Below are 24,232 nucleotides of genomic sequence, written 5' to 3' on the forward strand. Positions count from 1 at the left end.
CCAATTCCACTGCCATGAGGCCAAGGTTCCGGGGCACCCTGGACATTGCAACAGGAATCCTCCACTGATTAAATGATGCTAATTGTGTGTGCCTTCTCACGAGTCTTATCCAAACACACACTTGGATGATTCCCTTTCCAAGCCAATGTCACAGGCGCTGCCAGAGGTCCCAGCCTGCCTGGGTAAGGGCTGCTGGGAGGCCCCTAGGAGCCACTCCCCACCCCCAGTGGCTAATGTTACCTGTCCAGTTTCTCCTCCGCGTGCACCTTCAGGGCCTGGTACCTCTGCTCCTCCTTCTTCACCCGGGACAGGTACTCCTGTGCACATCTCTTCAGCACCTCTTCATTCTGACACAGCAGGGCAGAGAACAGGCGTCAAGCCGAGAACAAATGCCCAGCAGTGGTGGGAACCCCAGGAACTCTCGGATGCGGTGTAACCCCAGGGGGCCAAGTCTGCCTCCCCAGCCTGCATGGACCCCCTCCTTGCAGGTGGCTCAAGACTGACTTCCGGAATCCTACCCACTCCCAGTGCTCCCACAATCTCTCCCAACCAGATCCTCCTTCTCCGTGGCCCCCAAACTCAGCCCCACCTTGCGGAAGCCTTCTAGGACCTCCTTCATCTTCTCGTATCTCCTGAAGAGGTCGGCCAGAGACTTCTCCACGGAGTTCAGGTCGGCCAGGGCTTGCTCCTTCTCCAGAACCAGCTGCTGCACCGTCTGGTGGGAGACCGACTTCTCTCTCTGTTCGTCCTCTGGCAGGAGAGACCAGGAGCCAAATGATGGAGCCCAGAAAGTCCAAACTGGGTCTCTGGGGCCAGCCGAGGCCTCATGCAACTCAGCCACACCAGTGGGGACATCTCAAACCCCAGCTTTTCCTTGGGACGAACCCACACCCCAGAGCCCTCCCAGACTGTCTCTAACGGAACAAAAACCAGAGCCCTGGCTTCCCAGACCCGGGCCTGTGCAGCCTCGCGTGAGGTAGGAATGAGCCATTACTATTCCTTAACCTGATCAGTGCAGCCCCTTCACAGGTCTATATTGGTGTTCCTGGTGATTCTATGTGGTTGCTGACAGCAAGCAGACAGATCCGTAAAGTAAAAAAGAAGACATCGCTAGTGAATTTTGTGTTGGGACGATTAAAGGGTGTGATGTCTGGGCTGTGAGGGGTGGGCTCTCCTACGTATCAGGACACAGAGGAGGTCTTTGGAGATCCTTAACACATCTGGAAACCCAGAGCCCAAAAAACCATCGCCTCTGAAATTCCATTCACACAGGCACAGATAGCGTCTTCGATAGAGCAAGTGTCATAACTCCAAGAAACATGGAGCTATTTCCGTCAAGGTTAGTTTCTCAGTGATGTACAATATAATTCAATGCTGGCTCAGTTCCCAGTGGCTGATCCTGGTGAGAGGAACCATTGTCCTCTGCCCCTACCTCTCTGGCCCTTGGCCACCCCAAGCTAATAATCTGCCCCAAATATCTAGAAAATATCTATTTTTAGATTTGGGGCACATGTGTGGGTTGGTTACATGGCCATACTGTGTGACTAATGCTGGGGTATGGGCTTCTAATGAGCCTGTCACCCAGGGACTGAGCATAGTACCTGAAAGGCAGTTTTTCAACCCTTGTCTCCTTTCCTTCTACCCCCGTTGTGAACTCCCCGGTGTCTTCTGTTTCCATCTTTGTGTCCGTGTGTACCCAATGTGTAGCTCCCTCTTACCAATGAGAATGTTCAGTGTTTGGCACTCTGTTTCTGCATTAATTCCCTGGGGACAATGGCCTCCAGCTGCATCCATGCTGGTAGCAAGGACATGACTTTGTTCTTTCTTACAGCTGCTTAGAAAATCATTTCTACACTTATGGGAAAGGCCTTCTCTGACTACTCTACACAAAACACCCCTCTGTCCTCTGTGCGGATCCATCCCCGGCCCAGGTGGGTGAGGAACCATTTGCTCTCTTGGTGACAGCAGACTGGGGAAGGGAGAAGCGTCCACTCAGAGCTTCTGGGGAAGGAGCTCAGCAGACCTGTCTTTCTGCCAGGCCCTCGTCACTGGGGAGGGGGCTGCCTGCCACCTTGAATGATTCCGAGGGCTGGCTGCCATAGACAGATCACATCTGGAAATAACAGAACAGCAGGAGCCAGCGCTGACTGGACCCTTCCATGCGGCGGGCACCCTGCTGACTGCTCTAGGTGTTGACTGTCCCTAAGCCAGCACTCAGCAGCCAGACCGAGCTTCCTAATGGGCAAACCAGGCCACCTCACTCCTGCTCAGAGCTCCCCCCAGTGATCTCCCTCTGAAATGGAAGTAACACCCAAATCCTTGCCCACATGCTCTGCCCTCTAACCCTCCCTGGCCTCTCCGCTCCAGCCACGAAGGCCTCCAATGCCCCAGGGGGTCCCGCCCCAGGGCTTCCAGGGCTCCCCAACACTAGCTCAGGGCTCTGATCCCATGTCACCTCCCCAGAGGTACTGGAAATGGCTCCTCTTCCTCTAGAGTCCTTTATTTTCCTCTTTGCAGCAGCAGCCACCCCTTATCATTATATCAGATGTGTGCACGCATGTGTGCACGTGTGCGCGTGCGTGCCTATGCTGGTATATCAGCGGCTCATCTCTCTGATGAATGCATGCTCTGTGAGGGCAGGCACCAGAGTCTGTTCTGTCCACTTGCTCTGCCCCAGGGCCTAGGACAGTGCCGGGCATACAGGATGTCTTGATACATGTCCACGTGACAAGTGAACAACTTAGAGCATCACAACCACCCGGGCAGCTTTTCTTAACCTCATTTTACAGAAGGCGGAACAGAGGGTTTGAGAAGCTAAGTCGCTGTTCACTGAGAAAATGGCAGAGCCCAAACCCAAGCCTGAAGCCGTGATCGTAACCACGTCTCTACACGGGCCCCTTGTAATGACAGACCTCGGAGGATACCGCTCCCTTAGTAGCAGGGAGATTTTGTTGTGTGAGTTCTTTTCCCTTAGGTTCCGGACAGATGTGCATCTTGCCATACCCCAGAACGAGGCACACTGTTACCGTGTGGTGTGGTGGGGTCATTTCCTCGGTTTCAGCTCCGGTCCTGACATAAGCTTGCTCTAAAGTTCTGACCTCTTGGGCTCCCAGCGCCGCATTTCCAAAAACTCTCCCATGTGAGTGTGGATTTATTCAGCCGAAGGGCTTGTTCACACACAGGCTGCTATGCACCCACCCCATGGGGTGAGATTAGGAGGTCTGGGGTGGGGCAGAGAATGTGCACAGGTCACAAGTTCCCCAGTGACGCAGATGCTGCTGGGGCAGGGACCCTGCTTGGAGAACCACTGGCCCTTAAGATGCCGAACGTCCTTCCCACCTGCCTCTGCAATCGTGGGACTCCTAGAGCACTCACTACCAGCAGTCCAGAGCTGCCCAGGCCAGTGGCTAGGAGCCTCTGCAGTCTGACTGCCTGGGTTCGAGCCCTCACTCTAACACTCCCCGTATGAGTGACCTTGAGCAGGGTTTTAAACTCCCTGAGTCTCAGCCTCCTTGTCTAAAATAGGGAAAAAAGAGTATTTATATCTCCTGGCATTTGCAGGAGATTAAATGAGAAACTGTATATAAAGCCCTCAAGAAGGAGGAAGAGTCCTGTATTGGTAACCCATTATTAAGAGCCTCATTGTCCATAATAAACTCTGTAACCCCTGGAATCAGGGCAACAGTGTCACAGTGGCTTGCGAAGAGGGAGCTTTTTAACATAGACAGAGATAAGAATCGTCAGCAACCTGCTTGCTACACCCACACTCCTGAAAGAAAGGGCCTTTCAACATGTCTCTAATAATCAAATGCTTGTTTTTATTCTTGGAATTCTGGCTGCCTCCTTAGTTCCCAGCATGCTGTATGGTGTATATTCTGGGCTGATCCGAGCCCATGTGTATGTTTCACCTGACTTGGTAAAGGAGCTGTTTACCAAACCAAGTCCATCTGATTTCCTGGATCCAAGACTTTGCCTGCCTCAGGTTTCCTTTCCTCTCAACCTAACCCTTTTTAAAAATAGAATTACCCCATTCCCAGGAGACGGGGGAGGCAAGAATGCCTCACAAATCCTTTTGTACATGACAAACGCAGTTAGTTTCTTCAAATCAGGAGAAAGACGCCCTACACTCAACAACAAAACAATGCTCCTGAAGACTTTTCTGGCTTTTTCAGGCAAAACATCATGAAATCATGTGGGGCGAATGCAGCAATACACAAAGCAAAAATAACAAAAATAGAAAAACAAACAAACAAAGGGTTGCAATGGGCAGGTGTCAAATTAGGGGGAAAAGCGTTTACTTACCAGGCTTGCCTGTTTGTTTTGCAAGCAAAGGGCAAGAAGCAACAGAAAATGGAAGCAAAACAGATAATCAGGGCAGTTGTTAGAAAAGCAGAAAAAAATCAATTGCAACAACCTGGAAGGCAGAAAGCGCAGAAGTCTCTTTTTGTTCTGAATTCTAAATAGTCACTATTGGAGCTTAACAAGAGATATCCTCTCCGGTAACATTTGATGCGAATGAATAACAATGGCAGGACTGATGTCACACTGGCGTGGAGCATCTGTGAAAGTTGAATGGAGCAGAGCCAGGAAGAGCTAGCACATGTGGGCTGGAGCTGCTTTGACTTCAAAATACGACTACAGTCACGGTGGTCCTGAACTGCCAATCTCTCTGGGCCTGAGTTTCCTCTTTCACAAGGGATGCTGGTTAAGTGAGTGAAAATGGAAAGAAAAGCACGGAACCCAGGTGGGCCTCCTGGGCACGTTGCCAAGCATGGAGAGACCCTGACCTGAACCGTGCCAGAAAGAAGGCACGTCCTGCCCATAGCCACAGTGAGTCCCAGCCATGCCTCAGCCCCCTGCTGTCTTCCACAAGGACACAAGGACCTTGAAATCTATGGTGACCTTAGTCAATGACCTGCAACAGTGGCTGAAGGAATGACAACCACAGGCCTGTCACCTTTCTGATGAAAAAAGCCTTGGAATGACAAAGAGGACGGTCAACGGGTGAATGAGGATGGGGTCGGGGAACGGACACACAGTGAGATGCCCCTGTGCGTGGCAATGCTGCCCCCAGCCAGGGACACTGGAGGGGTCTCAGGGGCCACCCAGAGAGTACCCCAAGGACAGGAAAATGTTCTAAGGGATTGTGTGTACAGCTCTTGAAGAGAGGGCCCCTCAGGCCAAACACATCAGGTCTGGGAGCAGGGGTGGGGACGGGGGGTGATGTGTGGCCCTAATCCCTGGAGCCAGGGTGAGAGGAAGGCAGGTGGCATTCTCTCCAGGGCTTGGAGGGAACTCACACTGCCTAGGATTGAAAAGGTCCTCACTGCTGTCACCCGCAGATATTCTTTGAGGAAACCGTGGGAGTAATCTTTCTGTCATGACAAGGACAGGACATTTATGCCAATGAGAGAAATTCTCCAATTTTAATTTTCAAGAGGGAATGTCTGTTTATATCAACTTCACCAGCTGAGCAATAAAAGATGGCTTGGGTAGCCTTCTCTCAGGAGCAAAAGCTCACACCCTTTCCCCCACATTTCAACATTTACCAAAATGTCATCACCAAGGGCAAAAATAAAAGTGTATGGCTCTGAGATGGAGCAGGATGTTTCCAGATGAGCCATGGAGGGCCTGAGTGATGTTCTCAAATCCCAAGACTCCAGGAGGCCAAAAAGTTGTGTTCTACTTGCCAAACACCGCATAAGGAAGACATCAATCCCTTAGCCTGACCATTTTTGCCAGCATTTTCAACTCCAAGAGTTTTTTTTATCTTATCCATATGTGTTCATAAATTCTTATGCCAATTTAATAAAGAAGTTTCACTACATAGAAAGTGTGCACCATGAGGCTAAACATGAATGGGCTTCTTTTCTGGGTGAAATGAACTTTGTTACAATAAATCAAAATTAAAGCTCCTTTGAATGGAAAGCACTCAATTGTTGGCCTCTTCACCATTCCTGAGGCTACTATTATATTTATCTTGGGACAAGTTAGAGGTGTGATGTGACCATACATCCATATGTTTGGGGGTGGGGGCCAGGTGCCAACACAGTGTCAAACTTGGACACATAAAGTGTGGTCTGCAGTGACCTGGAGTTTTTATTCCGTATATACTTAGAAGAAAAAAAACTGGTTATCGGGCCAGGTGCGGTGGCTCATGCCTGCAATCCCAGCACCTTGGGAGGCCGAGGCAGGTGGATCACTTAAGGTCAGGAGTTCAACACCAGCCTGGCCAAAATGGTGAAACCCTGTCTCTACTAAAAATACAAAAATTAGCCGGGCATGATGGCAGATGCCTATAATCCCAGATACTCCGGAGGCTGAGGCAGGAGAATTGCTTGAACCTGGGGGGTGGAGGTTGCAGTGAGCCCAGATCATGCTGTTGCACTCCAGCCTGGGTGACAGAACGAGACTCTGTCTCAAACAACAACAACAGCAACAACAACAAAACTGGTTATCATGGGCTGGGCATGGTAGCTCACGCCTTGTAATCCCAGCACATTGGGCGACCAAGGCAGAAGGATCGCTGAACCCCAGAAGTTTGAGACCAGCCTGGGCAACGTAGCAAGACCCCTTCCCAAAACAAACAAAAAATGGATTATCATAAACCTAAGCAAATAAATTAATTAATTAATTTAAAAAAGCATCCCACAGCCCCAGTCATAATATGATTTCTTTTTTTTTTTTTTGAGATAGAGTCTCGCTCTGTCGCCCAGGCTGGAGTGCAGTGGCGCAATCTCGGCTCACTGTAAGCTCCGCCTCCCGGGTTCACGCCATTCTCTTGCCTCAGCCTCTCCGAGTAGCTGGGACTACAGGCGCCCGCCACCACGCCCGGCTAACTTTTTTGTATTTTTAGTAAAGACGAGGTTTCACCGTGGTCTCGATCTCCTGACCTCATGATCCGCCCGCCTCGGCCTCCCAAAGTGCTGGGATTACAAGCGTGAGCCACCGCACCTGGCCCATAATATGATTTCTGAATAGTGACCATTAGCGTAAAAACTTGGGCTGAGAACTTCTGCAAGATCTTTTCTCATTATTAAAAAAAAAAAAAGAAAAGAAAAAAAGGCCCAGGCATGTGTAGCTTATAACTTGAGGCCTTCTTTTATTGTGGGCCAAAGCAAATTTGTCAGTGCTGGCTGCCAGGGACGCTGTGTTAAGAAGGATTCTGAGGGAGTGTCCAATCTCAGTGAGAAACAGTGCTGGGGTCAGTGAACAGGGCCTGCCATGGTCACGGGAGGAAGCGGGCAGACAATCACGCCATGGTCCACCGTCCTTGTCCTTGGGTCCTTGTGGAAAGGCTGAGGTGTCATTTGAGTCTAAACCCTAAAGTTAGGGTCTAGGGATCTGATTCCTATTATCTCCCACAAGCAGAAAGAAAAAAATCCCCCAAATATCCCAATCAAAAGGAATCTCTTTCCCCACGAGGTAGAGAGTCCTTGGCTGAGTCAGATGGTGGCTGGCAGGTGACTGCCATGGCTTCCCATGGGTGTGAATAATGCTATGGCACAGTTCAGGGGGGCGTTACCAAGAAGCCCCAGGCTCTCTGTCCTGGGGCAAAGCCATATTTTCTGGAATGCTCTGGTCCCTCCCTGAAAGGCTTCACACTCTACCAGAAACCCATTCTGAGCCTCCCATCTTCCAAGGCCTCCTCATAGTTCAAAACGTCAGGGCAGACCTGAGCCCCCGCAGGTCAGGACACCTACCTATCATCTGAGCGATGGTCTTCTCATACTCGGCCACTATTTTCCTATAAGAGAAGTAAAGACACGTTGGAGTCATGACAACAAAATGGTTTTCCATCTCACACAGCTGCATGCCACAGCCTGACCCATATCCAGCACGGCCCTGACTTCCAGGGTCACCTTCAGCGTCAGTCCTCCCCCTGCATGCTCATTTTCCTGGTGCGTGACTCTAAATATGCCACTCCCTTGTGCAAAGCCTTCAACACCCCTCACTGCCCACTAAGAAAAAAATCAAACCAGGCAGAGTGGTGCATGCCTGTAGTCCCAGGTACTGAGAAGGCTGAGGCAGGTGGATTACTTAAGGCTAGGATTTTGAGACCACCTTGGGCAACAGAGCCAGATCCTGCCTATACAAAAATGAAAAAAAAAATTAATAAGGCATGGTGGTGTGCACCTGTAGTCCTAGCTACTCAAGAGGCTAAGGCAGAAGGTTTGCCTGAGTCCAAGAGTTCGAGACCAGCCTGGGCAACATGGTCAAACACCGTCCCTACAAAAAAATACAAGGTGTGGTGGTCTGCGTCTGTGGTCCTAGCTACTTGAGGGACTAATATGGGAAGATCACTTGAGCCCAGGAGTCTGAGGCTGCAGTGAGCTAGGATTGCGCCACTGCACTCCAGCGTGGGCAACAGAGCGAGATTCCATCTCTAAAAAAATTTAAAAATTAAAAATAAAGCCAAACCTCCAGCCCAACAACTGAGGTCTTTGCAACCTGGGCCCAACCTCCCTCATCTATCTTACCTCCTTCCACACCATGTTATGAACACAGTGGCTCAATGAGAACCAATGATTTCTTGTTTGCTCTTGGCCTTCTCATCACCGTGCCTCTGCCCATGTTATTCACTTTCTCTCTATTTCTGCCCCTCACAGTCTGTTTGTCAAGGTCCAATTCAAATGCTGTCTCCTTCAAGAAGCCTTCCTTGATTTCTCCTTGGAACCCTATCACCTTTTATCTGCATCTTCTTCCAAAGCATCTCATGCATCTGGCATCATTGAACACAAATCTCATCTCCTACTGGCCCAGAGTAAACTTCTTGGAAGCCTCCATAAACAGTGGCTGCACAAAAGCACTAAGATCCCGTTTGTCATACTGCCTCCCAGCTGTCCCCAAATGGAAGGACTGACGTGTGAAGATGTCCTTCCTCCAAAGCCAATCTGCTGGAAGAAACTTCTCAAAAAGAATCAGGGGTTCACCTACATTATCCAATAATTATTCCCCACAAGAGAACCAAAAGCAGATAACTGATGAAGATCCAGGACCCTAATGACAGAAGACCATAGAGACCCCCACCCCAGTCAGGAGGCCTGGGCTCCCGCTGAGCTTGCCCCTCCCAGCTGTGTGGCCCTGAGCACGACATTCATTGAAGCTGTGGGCGCTCTGCTTACTCCTTGGTAGAGTAACGATGTTCCTAGACCCCATCTTTCAGGGCTGTTTGGGAAATTCAGTAAGGGTAAAAGGAATAATGCAGGTAGAATGCATTCTGCGAAGTCTAATGCTGGGTGCCTGTCCTTGGCTGCTTGACCTTGGTCCCAAGGTCAGTGTCTCACCCCAGAATGGACTCACAAGAAAGGCAACCACGAGATGAGCCCCCGAGGATTTGTTCCAAATCCTACACAGAAGCACTTCTGTGTTTTCTGTCATTAAACAACACCTCCTTGCATCTCAGAATCACCAAGCATTGATAGATCTTTGAGGCTGCCCTGTCTAAACTCATCACTGCTGAGGACACAAGGAGGTAAGGGATGTGTCCTTTTGGAAGCGTGAAGAGACCAAGGAGCTGAAAATACCTTAGCTGTGCTGTTTTTTCACTTTACCCTCACAATGACCCTAAGAGGCAGTGCTCTCACTGTTCCCAGCATTACTGATGAAGACACTAGGGTGGAGTAAGAGTGATTCAGAAACTCTTCCAGGATCCCAGGGCTGCCAAGTGGCAGAGCCCAGATGTGAATCCAAGTATCAGACTCTGCAGCCTTTGTTCATAATCCTTCTGCTCTACTCTGTTAAGGCACTGTTATTTACCCCCATTTTCAAGTTAATAAGCAAAGTGAGGCAGAGTTAAGTAAGATGCCCCGGAGTGGCTGGGAAGCAGAGCCTGGTTTTCACCTCGTCTAGCTCCAGAGGCTGACGGGCTGACATTCGGGCTACCAAATGCCGGCACATCTGCACCAGCTGGTGACATCTTGAAATCCTACCACATCAGCTAGTAAATGGCACCTCCTGAGGGCCCCCCAGTGGTACGACTTCTCAAGCCACGAATAAGCACTCCCCAGGCACCAAGAAGGCAAAGCTCCCAGGAGGCAAAAGAAATCAGAGACAGAACTTCCAGCCTTCCCGGGTGCCATGCCTCATTTTCAGTGCATGTAAAAAAAACTAGAGCCACCCATACCCCCAAATAAGAGAAAAAACAAAGAGGTTTAAAAATAATGCAAATGCGACTCCTGACTCTCAGGAGAAAGACGGATTTTAACCCAAAATTATGAGTGAGCTGTTAACTCTAAAATGTACTTGGGAGATAGGCCAAGCGAGAGGTCATGGGGCCAACTAAGTGTTATCAAGTAGAAAAGACAGTACACTGCTTTTCTTTTAGTGTTTGCTTTTCTTTTGCTATATGTTTTACTATTTCCTTGTGGCTCAGAATGTAAAATTGATTGTTAAAAGTTTTGTTCTGAATATTTATCTTTTATATTGCTAAAAAATAATAATAATAATGCAAATGCAGGGCTTTCATTTGAATGTGAAATAGCACACTAGGCTCAATGTCCAGAGGTGGTCACAGGGAACCATCAGCAGCAAGAAGGAGCGAACAGGAGAATTTTCAGGAAGATCATACCATGACCTAGAAAATGGGATATGATTACCTACAGTTTGCTTTCTGCTTAAAATGGTAGCCAGGAATGCAATTGATTTTGATAATAAACTAGTATCGTGGCTGGGTGCAGTGGCTCACACATATAATCCCAGCACTATGGGAGGCCAAGGCAGGCGGATCACCTAAGGTCAGGAGTTCAAGACCAGCCTGGCCAACATGGTAAAACCCCATCTCTACTAAAAATACAAAAAAAAATTAGCCGGGCATGGTGGCAGACACCTGTAATCCCAGCTACTTGGGAGGCCAAGGCAGGAGAATCGCTTGAACCCGGGAGGCGGAGGTTATAGTGAGCCAAGATCGGACCATCGCACTCCAGCCTGGGCAACAAGAGGGAAACTCCATCTCAAAAAAGCACACACACACAAAAACTAGTATTGGCCATTGTACTTATGTACACTATACGTGGTGACTATATTTCTATTACAATATACCACAAATGAAAATAAATCATTTGAGCTACAGTCAGGAAACATCCTAAATGTTTGTCTACAGAGACTGTTTAATTATGTTATATCCATACAATGGACCATTAAGCAACTGTTAAACAGAATGAGGCAGAGAGGAATAAAAAATATGTCAAAGATATGCTATTAAATTTAAAAAGAGTGGTGGGCCAGGCGCAGTGACTCATGCCTGTAATCCCAGCACTTTGGGAGGCCGAAGCGGGTGGATCACCTGAGGTCAGGAGTTTGAGACCAGCCTGGCCAACATGGTGAAACCCTGACTCTACTAAAAATACAAAAAATTAGCCAGCCGTGGTGGCAGGCGCCTGTAATCCCAGTTACTCGGGTGGCTGAGGCAGGAGAATCACTTGAACCTGGCGGAGTTGGAGGTTGCAGTGAGCCGAGATGGTGCCACTGCACTCTAGCCTGGGCAACAAGAGCGAAACTGTTTCCAAAAAAAAAAAAAAAATTAAAAAGAGTGTAGAATAATGTATACTGCAAGCTCTCATTTATTTTGGAGAAAAAAGAGGCTGTTTACACTCATTGTTACATTTGTGATGAGAAATGGAAAATTCTTGGAAGGATCCACCAGAAACAGAAGATAAATCACCTGCGAGTTGTGGAACTGAAGGCTGAGTGGGGAGATCTGTTTTGCATTGTACATACATTTATTTGAATGTATTCTTTAATTCATGTGCATGTTATTTTAGTAATAGTAATAGAGTAAAAATACTTTTAGAAAAATATGAACCATGTGTGATAAAGAAGAGAGAAATTCCACAGAAGACACTCTTCTGTGGACCACGCCAGCTCTAGTCATTATTAAACCACAGGTAAGCATCCCTCAGGCATGAGGAAGGCCCAGCTCCCCAACTGACCTCATTTCCATCACTTCCCGCCTGCTTTCTTCATATTTATCTTTCCATTCTGAGACCTCTCTCTCCTTGGTTATGATCTAGTTTCAGGGAGAAGAAGAGAAAGGTTAGCCCCAAATGACTGAATTCAGCTCTGAGCAATTCACAGATCAAGAAAAGGAGACGGTGAATAAATGTGGAATGAAAACTTCCTACAACAAACCATAATTACATTCAGAGAACTTCCCCGAGCATAAAAAAGAAAGCAGCCAGATACCAACTTTCACAGTGCCCACTGGGGAGCAACTGAAAGGGGCATGCTTTTTGTTGTAAATTCAACAAGGCCAAAAGGCCCATTACACGGTAGTGTCTAGGAAGATCAAAATGCATGGTTTGCCACACATCTTTGCCTGCAGCGTTCAGAGGACAAAGTCCGTCTCTAAAGACTCTGGCTTTGTGGACCACGAGCATACGTATTATTTATAAGTGGCAGGAAGAGAGTAATTGCACCACATGCCACGATACCTCTGCTCTGGCAATCTGGAGGGCAGAGTCCAGGTCGGGCTGCTGGAACAGAAGGCCTGCAGGTTTCTCCACCTCGGCGGTCCCGATGCGGGAGTACAAGGCTGTTTTGGAGATGGAGACGTCTGTTGGGTGAGCAGCCTCTCTCTGTGGAATGGTTTTTAATTTAAAAAAAAAAAAAAAGTTAGCATTAATCGTATGACAAAGAGGATTACACTCACCCTCTCATGAATGGGCCAGTTGTATGGTTTTGAAACAAAGAACACCAAAAGTATGAGAAAGTGCAAAGACTGATGAACACGGGAATGCCGAGTCTAGTCTATGGATGGAGATCTATCATTCTGCACCTGGGCAGGCAGACAAAGGGGCTAATGGCAGGGGCCCCTGCAGCTCAGAGGCCTTGGAGTCCAGCATGTCTGGTACCTGCTTATCTCTGCCATTTATCACACGCTGAGCCACTTAGGCACAGCACCTGAGAACCCAGGGCACTATTCAGCAGCCTCCACTTCCAAAATGAGATCTCAGTGGTGAATAATGTTGAATTCTAGTCTACGTTTGCTTAGTTTTGAATAACCACAGATTTGATCACTTTTGTAAGACTGTTTACATTTCAATTTTGGGGGCATTTGTTTAGCTCTGTTTGAAAGGATGTGAGTCACACAAAGCTTAAAGCCTACTGTAGTTGTCAACCAATATCACCTTTGGCTAGGTAGAGTTTCTGGATGTAAGAGTTATGTTGGAGTTCTGTTGCCACGAAGTCTGTTACGTTAATGGGAAAATTAAAAACTGGGTCAATGACAATATCCACATTTGCTGATTAGACCCTAAACAAGTGGCGTGATCCACCACCCCAACCCACCCAACTGATGTTGGTTTGAGGCTTTATGGCCTTTTGTGGAGGACAGATACTAGCCTCCCACAGGTGAGGAGGAGTCTGTGGTTATTCTTTTTCCCTTTGCACAAAATGCTCGGCAATTTGCAACACAGTTGAAATGCGGTGTTAGCGGCATCATCGACCAGCACAGCCGGGTTGTCAGTCTACTTCTACTGCAAAAGAAACATCAAACCAACCACACTCTCAGTCCTATGCATTAACCTCGTGGCGCTGTCATGGCTGCCCAGCGAACCTCTACCCTAGTTATCAATACTAGAGTGCTCTAACAGGCAGAGTAGGCTGCTTCTTCCCTTGGGAAATTATGAGAAGAAATTGAATGGTGAAAGGCCACCACGGTGTAATAGAGAGAGGGAGATGTGGGGAAAGAATGATGAGGGCTTATCAAGGACAGCAGGTAAGATTAAAGAGCCGACAGTAACTGGGAAGTGGGAGGACCTAAAGGTACCTGTGCAGAATTTGTCTCTTCCACCACAAGAACACGCATGCCTACTCTACAACAGCATTAGGGAAAATGAACCCTAGAAGGGAGACAGCTTACAAAACTCAAGAAGTTTAATGGATAGGACCGGAGATGACTGAGTTAGGACCAGTTAGTTAGCTGTATACATGCAGGGTGAAACTATATAGTTTCAGTTGTCCTGGAAGAGAACGTCTGTTGCCTGGGTTTCATGGCCCCTGCCTGGCCTTGTATACTTGGGATGACCCTGAAGCAGGACCCAAATGATCCACTGGCCAGAGACGGAAGTACACAGTCCCCTTCAAGCAGACCCCGGAGACTCGCTGATGTGAGAACAGGGCAGGCTCAGGCCCTCAAGAAGTCCCTGTTTTAAGGACGCTTGACCGGAATACACATTAATAGCCGTCAGCAGAGGCAGGCTGACCTCCCAGAAGCAAGGGCACCACCAAACCACAGGGCCAGAGCCTCTCACATGCAGGGGTTCATCTCCACTATTTGAAAATGGTTTTCACAGTTCTGCTTGTCATGGGGGAACTTCTCAGGAAGTAGTTGCAAAATGACACAGAGATCAAGACTCAATATTTGTCCTATGGAGAAAGTTCACAAACACACAATTCTGAAAAAAATTCTAGAACGTGTGCGTGGCTCACTCACACCTGTAATCCCAACACTTTGGGAGGCTGACGTGGGAGGATCCCTTGAGGCCAGGAGTTTGAGAACAGCCTGGGTAACACTGTGAGACCCCATCTCCATAAAAAATTTAATAAAAAAAAATTGGGGGCCGGTTGCAGTGGCTCACACCTGTAATCCCAACACTTTGGGAGGCTGAGGCAGGTGGACCACTTGAGGCCACGAGTTCAAGACCAACCTGGCCAACATGGCAAAACCCTGTCTCTACTAAAAATACAAAAATTAGCCAGGCGTGGTGGTGCATGCCTGTAATCCCAGCTACTGGGGAGGCTGAGGCACGAGAATCGCTTGAAACCCAGGAGGCGAAGGTTGCAGTGAGCTGAGATCGCGCCACTGCACTCCAGCCTGGGCAACAGAGTGAGACTCTGTCTTAAAAAAAAAAAAAAAAAGGCAAAGGATTTTAAAAGGAAAACCAAAAACTGTTCACTTTTAAAGTCAACAAATGTGGTTTTTTTTTTTAAATGAGCAATAGAATTTCAAAACGAAAACAACATCAGTCACCAGCAAACTCAGCGTGGACCTTCTGAAGATGAATAAAACACAGAATCTCAGAGACTGGGCCACAAGGTTTCCCAGAATGAGATTCAATTCTGACCAAAATAAGCAGGCTCCCTGCAGCGCAGGAGAAAATTGATTTAATTAAAACTAACTTTATCATACTGGGCAGAAACTAAATATGACTAATGAAGGAATTAATTATCTTTATGCCGCCTAAAATCCTTTGTAAAACAAGAAAGGGAATGAAAAAAATCAATAAAATAATGAGGTTTCTAAGAAAATGCAAACGGACACTACCACGTAGGCTGTTCACTGACCCCTTCATCCCGGCCACCTGGTGTTTTCAATAAAGGAACAGATGACTTCAGAGCCCTCTTGAATTACTGCCTGAGTATCTGCGTGTTGATGAAATTCATTGTGTACACTCTGGTTTCCCCTTACAACCAAGAATTGTTTTTAACTGAAATTAATAGCTTTGTCTGTCGCTGATATTTTAAGATCAGACATTTTTAGATTAAGCTTTGTTTCTCTCACATAACCCTCACTTGCTACTTTAGAGGGGCCAAAAAAGCCACTAGAATCACAAATTGAAATGTGAAATGGCTGTGACGCAGAAGGCATGGCCTTTGTAACCAATTTCCAACCTTCACTCCTCTGAAGTCCTGCGACCTGCGAGAACCTCTGGCCACTGTCACCCACTTCAGACCTGCAGGCTGTGCCTGGGGTCCTTCCTGCTGGCAGCCGGGGGTAGCATCCTAGCCCCCTTGTTGACAGTTCCCTGCTGCCAGACATGGAGGGAAGGGGCTGGCACTGTGGCAGGATCTCTGTCCCCTGGAGCAGAGAGAGGCCAATTCTTGGGACAGCACCTGCACATCCGAGGCTGGGAGAGCCATGCCAGAGGGGCCATGGAGGGGTGAGGCCAGGAGTCAGGATGAGCTAGGGAGATGACAGCCACCTGGACCAAGGCCACGGTGCATGGACACAGGCCTGGCGCTCAGAGGGTGTCCAGGTCATGTGCCACCACCCACGCAGGAGACTGGCCTCTGCCGGGTGCTGCCCCATCCAATTCTGACCACAGGCGGTCCCCAAGCCCAGTAGGAGCGGTGATCATGGGGAGGCACTCAGCATCAGGCCTTATGCCACTCCCACAGATGGCACCGCCGGCACCAGCCAGCCGCTCCTGCCCACCGAGTCAAGACACAGCCTCCAGGCAACGGCCACAGAGGCTCCAAATGGCCAAATACACAGGCGCTCGCGAGCTGGTCCTTGTCACTCTTCTCAGGCTGTGCTTGTGGCTTTTGGGCATCACGTCTCCCTCCTTTTGAATCTCGGCTCAGTGTGTGTGTATGGGTGGGGGTAGTCTGTGACACAGCGATAGAGAGGGAAACACAGAGCATGGTGCCAGGCTGCTCAACGACAACACAGGCGGCCCCAACTCCTTCTCTTGCTCATGTAAGCTCCAGGCATTGGCCTCTTCTAAGCCAGGACTGAGGGACCACACCACTCAACTGCCCCGGGGGCCTCTTGCTAGGACTTGCTCCCTTCCTGAAGCTTGTTATTTGTATGGCCTTGTTCCTAAGGAACCCAGACACATCCTTCCGTCTTTATATTGGATCCCCCTAATCCAGAAAGGCCCATAGCCTGCGCCTCTTGGAGAGCCGCCCCGACACAACATTCAGGTTCTGACGTGGCTGCGTGTTAAATTCAGGGTTCCTGCACCACATTTCCAGTGACCTTGGTCAGGTTCACTCCCAGGAGGACATAGCCGAATTCCGTTTGACCAGAAGGATGTGGAAGGAAAGCAACGGTAAGACTGCAGCCTGACACCCCAGCCCCTAAGGATTTTTCCTCATTTCTCACATTTTCTAACTGAGATGGAGAAACCCCACTGCAGCTCCTGCAAGGCTGACTCAGCTCTCCATCAGTCTAGAGAGAAATGGAAGTCAAAGCTGCTCTAGGGACAACCGGAAAATCACTCCCCACTCTAGCTCATGGTGATTTTCATCCATGCAATATGCTACTCTTCATTCCAAGCGATTTCATCTTTGTGCTAGCAACAGCTTAAGACCATGTTGGCAAAATGACGGAGCTGTGTCACCTACCGCTGAAATATATGGCCAGAAAAAAATTGGATACGCAGCTGCTGTTTTCTCTTCCTATGCATCAGGAGTTTCCAATGCAGCAAGGAACAATCTTTCTACATGAAAAAGAAACCCACAGGGACCAGCTTGAGGTCAGGCCCATGGACCACCCTCGGGCTGGGTAGCTACAGGAACACCATCTATTTTCCATGGGGCAACATCACCAGGTAATGCGCTTTTTAACAAAAGCAATACGAGTTACTCTGCTAGAGAAAAATATTCCCTATATACTCCAAGACAGTCACAGAATACTCCTTTGAGCATACGCCTCTGAAATAAAAGAGGTGGCTTGGGCTGCCTCCCCAACCCATACACTATGAACACACATGACTCTATTTTCTAACTCAGAATCGGGGCACATATTCTGAGAACAGCCTGTAATTGACAAAAAGTCAACTCCTGGCCATTATTTGCCAACAGTCATCTCTGGCCGCTCTCCAAAGGAGGTGGCAGGGGGACCAAGGCACTCAGCACACTCCATATCCACCCTGAGCTACTCACCAAACATGCTCAATTCCACCTCAAACTCTGGACAGGAATACACGGTACTTACAGTGGCCAAACTGCATGCAATTCATTCTGGCTTTAGGCCCCAAGGATGTCTAGAAATAAATCTAGTGGGGGGAAAATCCTCACTGCCTCATGCTTTCTAAAAATCCTGCTTTCATGGAAATTCAACCTAAGCTTACGGTTTGGCAACAAGAATGAGGACATCCCCAATCTGTATTGACATTCTTGTCCCTGCCCTGGGTCTCGCTGTGCCCAGCCTGTACACCCACAGTGTAAGCACCTACTGTCTCTGGGAGGGGTCTCTCTTTTGGCCAAGGAGACCTCACTGGGGGGCCCTCAGGGCCGGAGCAGCAGCTGAAACTCCTACTCCTGTACCAAGGATGAGAGACACAGACTTCACTGCCCCCCTGCAGATGAGCCGTTACTCTAGGCAGGCAGGCCAGGGGCTCCCATTTGTATTTTTTCAATTAAAAGATAGGGTCTCACTCTGTCACCTTGGCTGGAGTGCAATCAAGTGATCACAGCTCACTGTAACCTTGAACTCCTGGGCTCAAGTAATCCTCCCACCTCAGTCTCCCGAGTAGCTAGAACTACAGGTGTGTACCACCACACCCAGCGAGGGGCCTCTCACTTGGAGACCTGAGTTCTAGTCCCCAACAGGCTGGTGAATCATTGTCAAGTGGCTCCTTCTCCCATCTGTAAAATGGGACCCAGATCCCACTACCGAGGAGAGATGCTGGGAGCACCTGATCAGGTAACAGAAGCAAAAGGGAAGTGTCAGCTAACAACAGCAGCTTGCCTTTATCACACACCTACTGTGTGTCAAGCATGGTGCCACTCTCTGCACACCAGACATCTGTCGTCCTCACAGCAACCTGTACACTGGCTATCATTGGCCTCATCTCATGAACGGCAATACTAAGGCTCAGAGAGGTTCACCTACTTGTTCAAAGCCACAGAGCACAGTCTGACACACCAGGTTCATCGGGCTGTCCAACTTGGGATGGGGTGAGGGGTGGGAATCAGGCCGCCCTCAGAGACCAAGGTTTGCATGGGCAGTCCAGGGGCAAACACACGTTCTGCATGTCATCAGTAACTCATTCAAATTGTTAATAAAAGTTACCCCAAACTTGGAAGCCAGGCAAAAAGATTTCTGCATGCCCTGTCAATGTCATACTCCATGCTAAAACTAGGAATTGGGAAACTCCATGGGCCAAATCGTTTTTTGTAAAAACAAACAAACAAACAAATAAATAAAAGTTTTATTGGAACAGTGCCAGACAGTACGGCCCACAAGGCTGGAAATACTTATCATCTGCACTTTACGGAAAGATTGCATAGGCCTGGTCTAGAATATTATCAAATGTCTTGGTTTCACTTACTATGTATTATTGATTAGGGCCTCATCTCAACAAAGTCAGATGTTAACTTGCAGAAAATAGAAAAGTTGCAAATTATGTTTGTTCAATAGAGAAGCAAATGGTATCTGTAGAAAAAAAAACCCTCAAAGGTCATGATTTTGTTTTGCTCTGTTGAATCGGTGCTAACCAGTTTTCTATCCAACTTTGCCATCTTAGGCTAGCCTTCTTTACCCTACTGACCCATACATTGGTCTCTGTATTCTCTCCCATTTAACCAGCATTACCATCCCGCGGTTTAGCATTATCGAGTTAAATGGATCTTAGCTATGTGCTCAGTGTGTATTTATGCAAGAGTGACGCTTTCAGCTTTTTGGAAATGACCCTTTGCTGGACACCGATGATGCCCGCCTGGCGGATGGTTAGCAAAGCAGCTTCTGGACCCCAGCGGCACACATGACATTCTTAGGAGGTGGCGCACACGGCAGCAAACTGGTACCTTGGCATCCTGGTGGCTGCGGGAAGCCAAAGCAATCTGCCTGGCCAGCTTCAGGGCTTCTATCCGCATGATGGCAAACTCTAACTCCTCCTGCCCACAGGGAGTGTGGGCAAACCGCAGGGAAATGCATCAAGACAGACGTCAATGGTTTCCACATCCGAGAAATGAATGTGCCACGAAAATGTGTCATGACAGGCACTCGGGAAAAACACACGCTCCGCCTTTCTCTCACAATTAGCACCTCAGCAGATCATGAAATAAGCATTTAATTTCCTTTTCTAAAAATCACCCTTCTGACTGTCAGGAAGTATTGTGCAGTTGAATATGAAATGATTTTCAAAATGGGATCAAAATTTTTACCGTTCTCTTTTCTTTGATTTCTTTCCCTTTCTCTTTCTTAAGGTAAAGTTGGCCAATAGTTTCCATGAATGGAGCTGCATCTCTCAGATGGCTGTTAATCTCTCTAGGTTTGCTCTGAACAACCTAGTCTAGAGGATATCAAATTAAGTTGTCAAATTTAAAGCACGGAGTAGATCATTGTTTTTGGTTCCAGATGCAAGACTGAGCCCAGATGTTATCTCACTGGGAGTCTGAGATAGCCACGTATATATAAACAGCTTGGCTCAGTGGTGATCTAATATTCTTGGTTCAGTGAATAAATCACAGAAACTGCTTTGGGGGCTATCAATGCTTCTGAATAATGACTATTTGGGCCCAGTTTGTAAATTGAAATAGAAATGGTCTGTTCAATATGTAATCACACAATTTACGTCACTTTGGTATCGTGGGTAAAGAACATCACATATACCATCCTTTGAGGGGAAGATATGTCACTGGGAACGTTCTCGGCAGTTCCTCATCAAATCCTGCCTTATTTCATTTGGGCCTCAGGGGTTCATTCTCTACTGAGGTTTTGACAAACTCCCAAAAGGTCACACGTGGGCTACAAACCTGAAGTTTCTGAGCGAATAGTGGGGGGTTCTTTTCTGCTAAGTCGGGCTCCAGATAGTCAAGTGCACCACAGAGAGAGGCGGGGTGAGCTAGCCTGCTGAGGAGGGCGTCAGCAGAGGCAAAGGAGCCCTCGGGAGCTGTCTGAACGCCGGCAGAGAGGAGGACACACAAGAAAAATAGAGGAGAACAGAGAGTGACATTGATTCCAAGCAAGGGCCACGCAGCCATTTGCTGGACATTTTTGCCTTGAGGCTAAAGAGAGTATCAATTAGCTGCCATTACTTGTGGTTTCACCTAGCGTAATTCCCACATACTGACAATGGACATCTTGAGATTGGCAGACCCGACCTCCTCCCCAAAAGTGCAGCCTTCAGTGTCCTCCCACCCCCACGCCACCCTCACTCCCTGGTCAGTGAGTGGGAGCTAGCTAGTGGAAGGTGAAAGGCCAGTTAGCTGGTAGGTTTTCCAAACATAACATAACTCTTCAAGAAATACTTTCAAATATATATATATATATATATATAAAGTAAGGTTTTGGTAAAGGTCATTTTCTAAATCACGGAAAAATGATTTCAAATGAAAAAGTGTCTTCTGATCAGAAAGACTTCAGAATCAGAAGCCAGCTTTGTAGAAGGTGAACCACGGACGTGTGCTTCAGAGTATTAATGTGAGAGATCGATTCACATCTAGACCCTCTTTTTGCTATTGTTTTTCTAGTATCCACCCCAGCATCCAACTGCCAGACACACAGTAGGTGCTCAATAAACATTTGATGCATGAGAGAAATGGCCTACTAACACAGAACAACAAAAATAACACACTAAATCAAGGGCTTCACACCTGCTTGGGGATTGCTGGGCGGGAGGTAGAGGAAATAAAACTAAAATTCACCTAGAAGGATGGTGCATTTCAGACGTGTGGAAGACCATGACATGGGCATCACTTACTTTGGGGAATGCACAAGGCCATGTGACACGTGTGCTGTGCAGGGACTGGGGGGTAGGTGAGACCTTCAGCTCAGCTCTGTTTGCTCTGCAAGACCCCAGCAGGGCTTGAGGAGAGGAAAAGTCCTGGTCTTTGAACAGGAGAAATTCCCATCACTAAGTCCCAGGAAAACTAACTGTTTCCCAAAAAAGGGTCCCCTGCCCTCTGCCATCAAGGACGAAGCGGCAGAGGACTGCTTAACGACTGCCCCAAAGCAACAGTCTGGTCCTAAGGGGCAAAAAATGGAAACTAAATAACCCTGAAGGCATATAAAGTACTTAAGTGGGAAATGCAAAACCACACCGGTGTGAACAGAGAACCTTCCCCTCATCCTCATGGTACAGGATCTCCCAGGTTGGCTTCTGTGGTCAGGGAGTCAGGGTGGGAACCATGGCAGGTGCCAGGTAAGTGTTGTTCTGAAGGCCTGGCCTTCTTGGTGGCAATACGCAGCTGGCCCACACCTCATCCCCTGTGACCTGGGGCCCTCCGACTCCACTTACAATTTCAATCGCCTCTGAAGGGGTGCCCAAGCCCATGGCCTCCAGCTCCTTCTGGGAGGATTTCTCTGGCACCTGCAAGTGTGACTCTTGGTTAGGGGCCAGTCCTCGTGGGACAGGATGCTGGGTTTTTGCAGCAGCGTTCACAAGGGCTTCAGTCTCTTCAAAACTTGACCTGGGGGAAGCAAAGGGCATCTTTCTTTAGTCTTCTCATTGGGAAACCCATTGAAATCAACCGGGATGCCCTGACCAAGTCAGTATCACAAGGAATCCTGGACTTCCAGAGGGATATGGGCCAGGTCTCCAGTGGCCATGCAGCCATGCAGCCTCTAGGCTGGGCAGTCACCCGAGGACCGAGTGACAAGGAAGGGGCAGAAGTACAGATACCACTGGCTACAGACCCGAGCTCCAGAGTTCAGCAGACCACCAGCTGCTTGGTTGTGGACTCTGGGAAGTGATTGGGTACCGTGCCTCCATTTCCTTCTCTATAAGATGGGGACAATGGACCGCTCTCTGAAGATTAAATGAGATGCTGCATGCCTGTAAAGCACTTAATGCGGTACCTGTCACCTGGTGCCACTACTATTTTAATAACGTAACCACCATCATCATTGTTCTCACCACCCTGGGCAGCCTGCAGAGTCTCTTTTGTAACTTTGAGAAGTCAATGCAAGGACTTTCACTTCTGCTTAAAGGGGCAGGCAGACAAAAATAGGCTGGTCCAAATCTCACAGCAATGCCCACACTTACTTGATCAACCAATGCACTGCTCCAAACATCAGCCCTCATAAATGCAAACATGAACGCCCATATCAATAATGTACATTTAGCAGGCGCTTGAGGTGTGCCAGGTACTTCAACGAGAGCTTTACACACAGCATCTCTCTGGTAGACAGAGCGCCCTCTCCCTGTCACACAGCTGGGGGATGCTCTGGAAGACTGATAGCCTCCTTTAATCTTCATAAAATCCCTGCAAGGTCCGTTTCATTATTACTTTTACTTTACATGCAAGGAAACTGAGGCCCAGGAGAGGCAAGTACCTCACTTCAGGTCACACAACCAGGAGGGGGTACAGGTGGGATTCAGGCTTTGAACGCTGGGCCACAGTGTCCCCCTTTAGACAAATGATGGAATAAAGTGTGTGTGCACTGGGCGAGATTATAGGGGGTGGGACACACGGTCAACTGCTGAAGGATTTCACTTTAGTCCAAAGGGTAGCCAGTAAACAAAACCAATGCGTTTATGTCCCTGTGGACATTCAGAGAGACTGAAGTGTGGGCTGGCCAGGCACTGTGGCTCATGCCTGTAATCCCAGCACTTTGAGGAGTCCTTGAGCCCAGGAGTTTGAAACCAGCCTGGGCATCACGGTGAGACCCTATCTCTATTAAAAAAAAAAAAAAAATTATGTGGCATGTCAGCTGCCTGAATCTATGCACTGAAATGAAGTCAAAATAACAGCATGAAGGTGCTCAGAGGCTTCAGAACATCTAGCGTGATGTGTAACTCTCTCATCATGAAAGTCATACCCTGAACATGGCGTCGGGGACTCTGACATGTGGACGGGAGATGACTTGACAGGGCTCTCCTGAGAAGTGTCAAACATAAGGTACAAGGCCTGCTTCTTCGGGGCATCATCGTCCTGCTGCAGGGATCAAAATCACATATCAGCTTGGGTACAGTTGGCCTGAACGTGCAACTGAGACGAAAACTGGAGCACTCTTCAACAGAGAACAAATAACCCATCAAGAAAAGCCTTCATTGTTCTGGAGCCACCAGGAAGAGAGGAGGAAGTGGGGCCTGGTTAGGAGGGAGGTGGGGAGGCCAGGAGGGAAGGAGGATGCAGAGAAAGTACAACTGAGTTCAAGTAGGAACGTGGCCGGCGGAGAAGACGCCACGGCATTGGTGAGCTGGACTTTGTTCAATTCACCAACATTTACTGAGCACGTTCTCTGGGCCAGGAGCTGTGCTGGCCACTGCAGATAAACAGAGAGGTAGGGCAAGAGCCCAGACCTGGGCTGACCACAGCTGAACGAGCCCAGGGCAGGAGCAGGGCCTGGAGAGCAGCTCAGCTGGACTAGAAACAGGGGCTGTAGGATACCAAGTCCTGAAACAGAGACTGGCATCTCTCAGTGATGGGAGGACCTTGAAAGACCCCCTCCACGTGCCCTCCCGGGGTCCCCAAATAAGTCCCTGCAATGGCCGGCAGGCATGCTGCTCTGCACTGCCATGGAATCTCTGGGTGGCTCTGCTGTTCCTGAACAGGGCACGCTCCTCACGAAATTCATCCGCGAGGCCTGCCGGCGCACCAGGCAGTGGGTGGTGGC

The 24,232-nt window shown here is 48.5% G+C and overlaps 1 protein-coding gene across 4 annotated transcripts in view; it reads right to left on the reverse strand.

The window, feature by feature from the left end:
• TACC2 (transforming acidic coiled-coil containing protein 2) overlaps positions 1-24,232 on the reverse strand; it is a 262,528-nt gene that overhangs the window by 5,134 nt on the left and 233,162 nt on the right. For 2 of the 4 annotated variants that reach the window (XM_030806086.1, XM_003255040.4), the window contains 9 exons: positions 23,435-23,550; positions 21,912-22,083; positions 20,428-20,568; positions 19,477-19,566; positions 12,432-12,575; positions 11,931-12,007; positions 7,704-7,747; positions 590-750; positions 241-347 (listed from right to left, as the gene is read on the reverse strand). In XM_030806086.1, coding sequence (XP_030661946.1) covers positions 241-347; positions 590-750; positions 7,704-7,747; positions 11,931-12,007; positions 12,432-12,575; positions 19,477-19,566; positions 20,428-20,568; positions 21,912-22,083; positions 23,435-23,550 — 1,052 coding nt within the window. The remainder of the gene's footprint in view (positions 1-240; positions 348-589; positions 751-7,703; positions 7,748-11,930; positions 12,008-12,431; positions 12,576-19,476; positions 19,567-20,427; positions 20,569-21,911; positions 22,084-23,434; positions 23,551-24,232) is intronic. The other 2 variants (XM_003255041.3, XM_012505781.2) reach the window with 1 other exon arrangement.

The sequence above is a fragment of the Nomascus leucogenys genome, chromosome 3 (assembly GCF_006542625.1).
Source record: "Nomascus leucogenys isolate Asia chromosome 3, Asia_NLE_v1, whole genome shotgun sequence".
NCBI lineage: Eukaryota > Metazoa > Chordata > Mammalia > Primates > Hylobatidae > Nomascus > Nomascus leucogenys.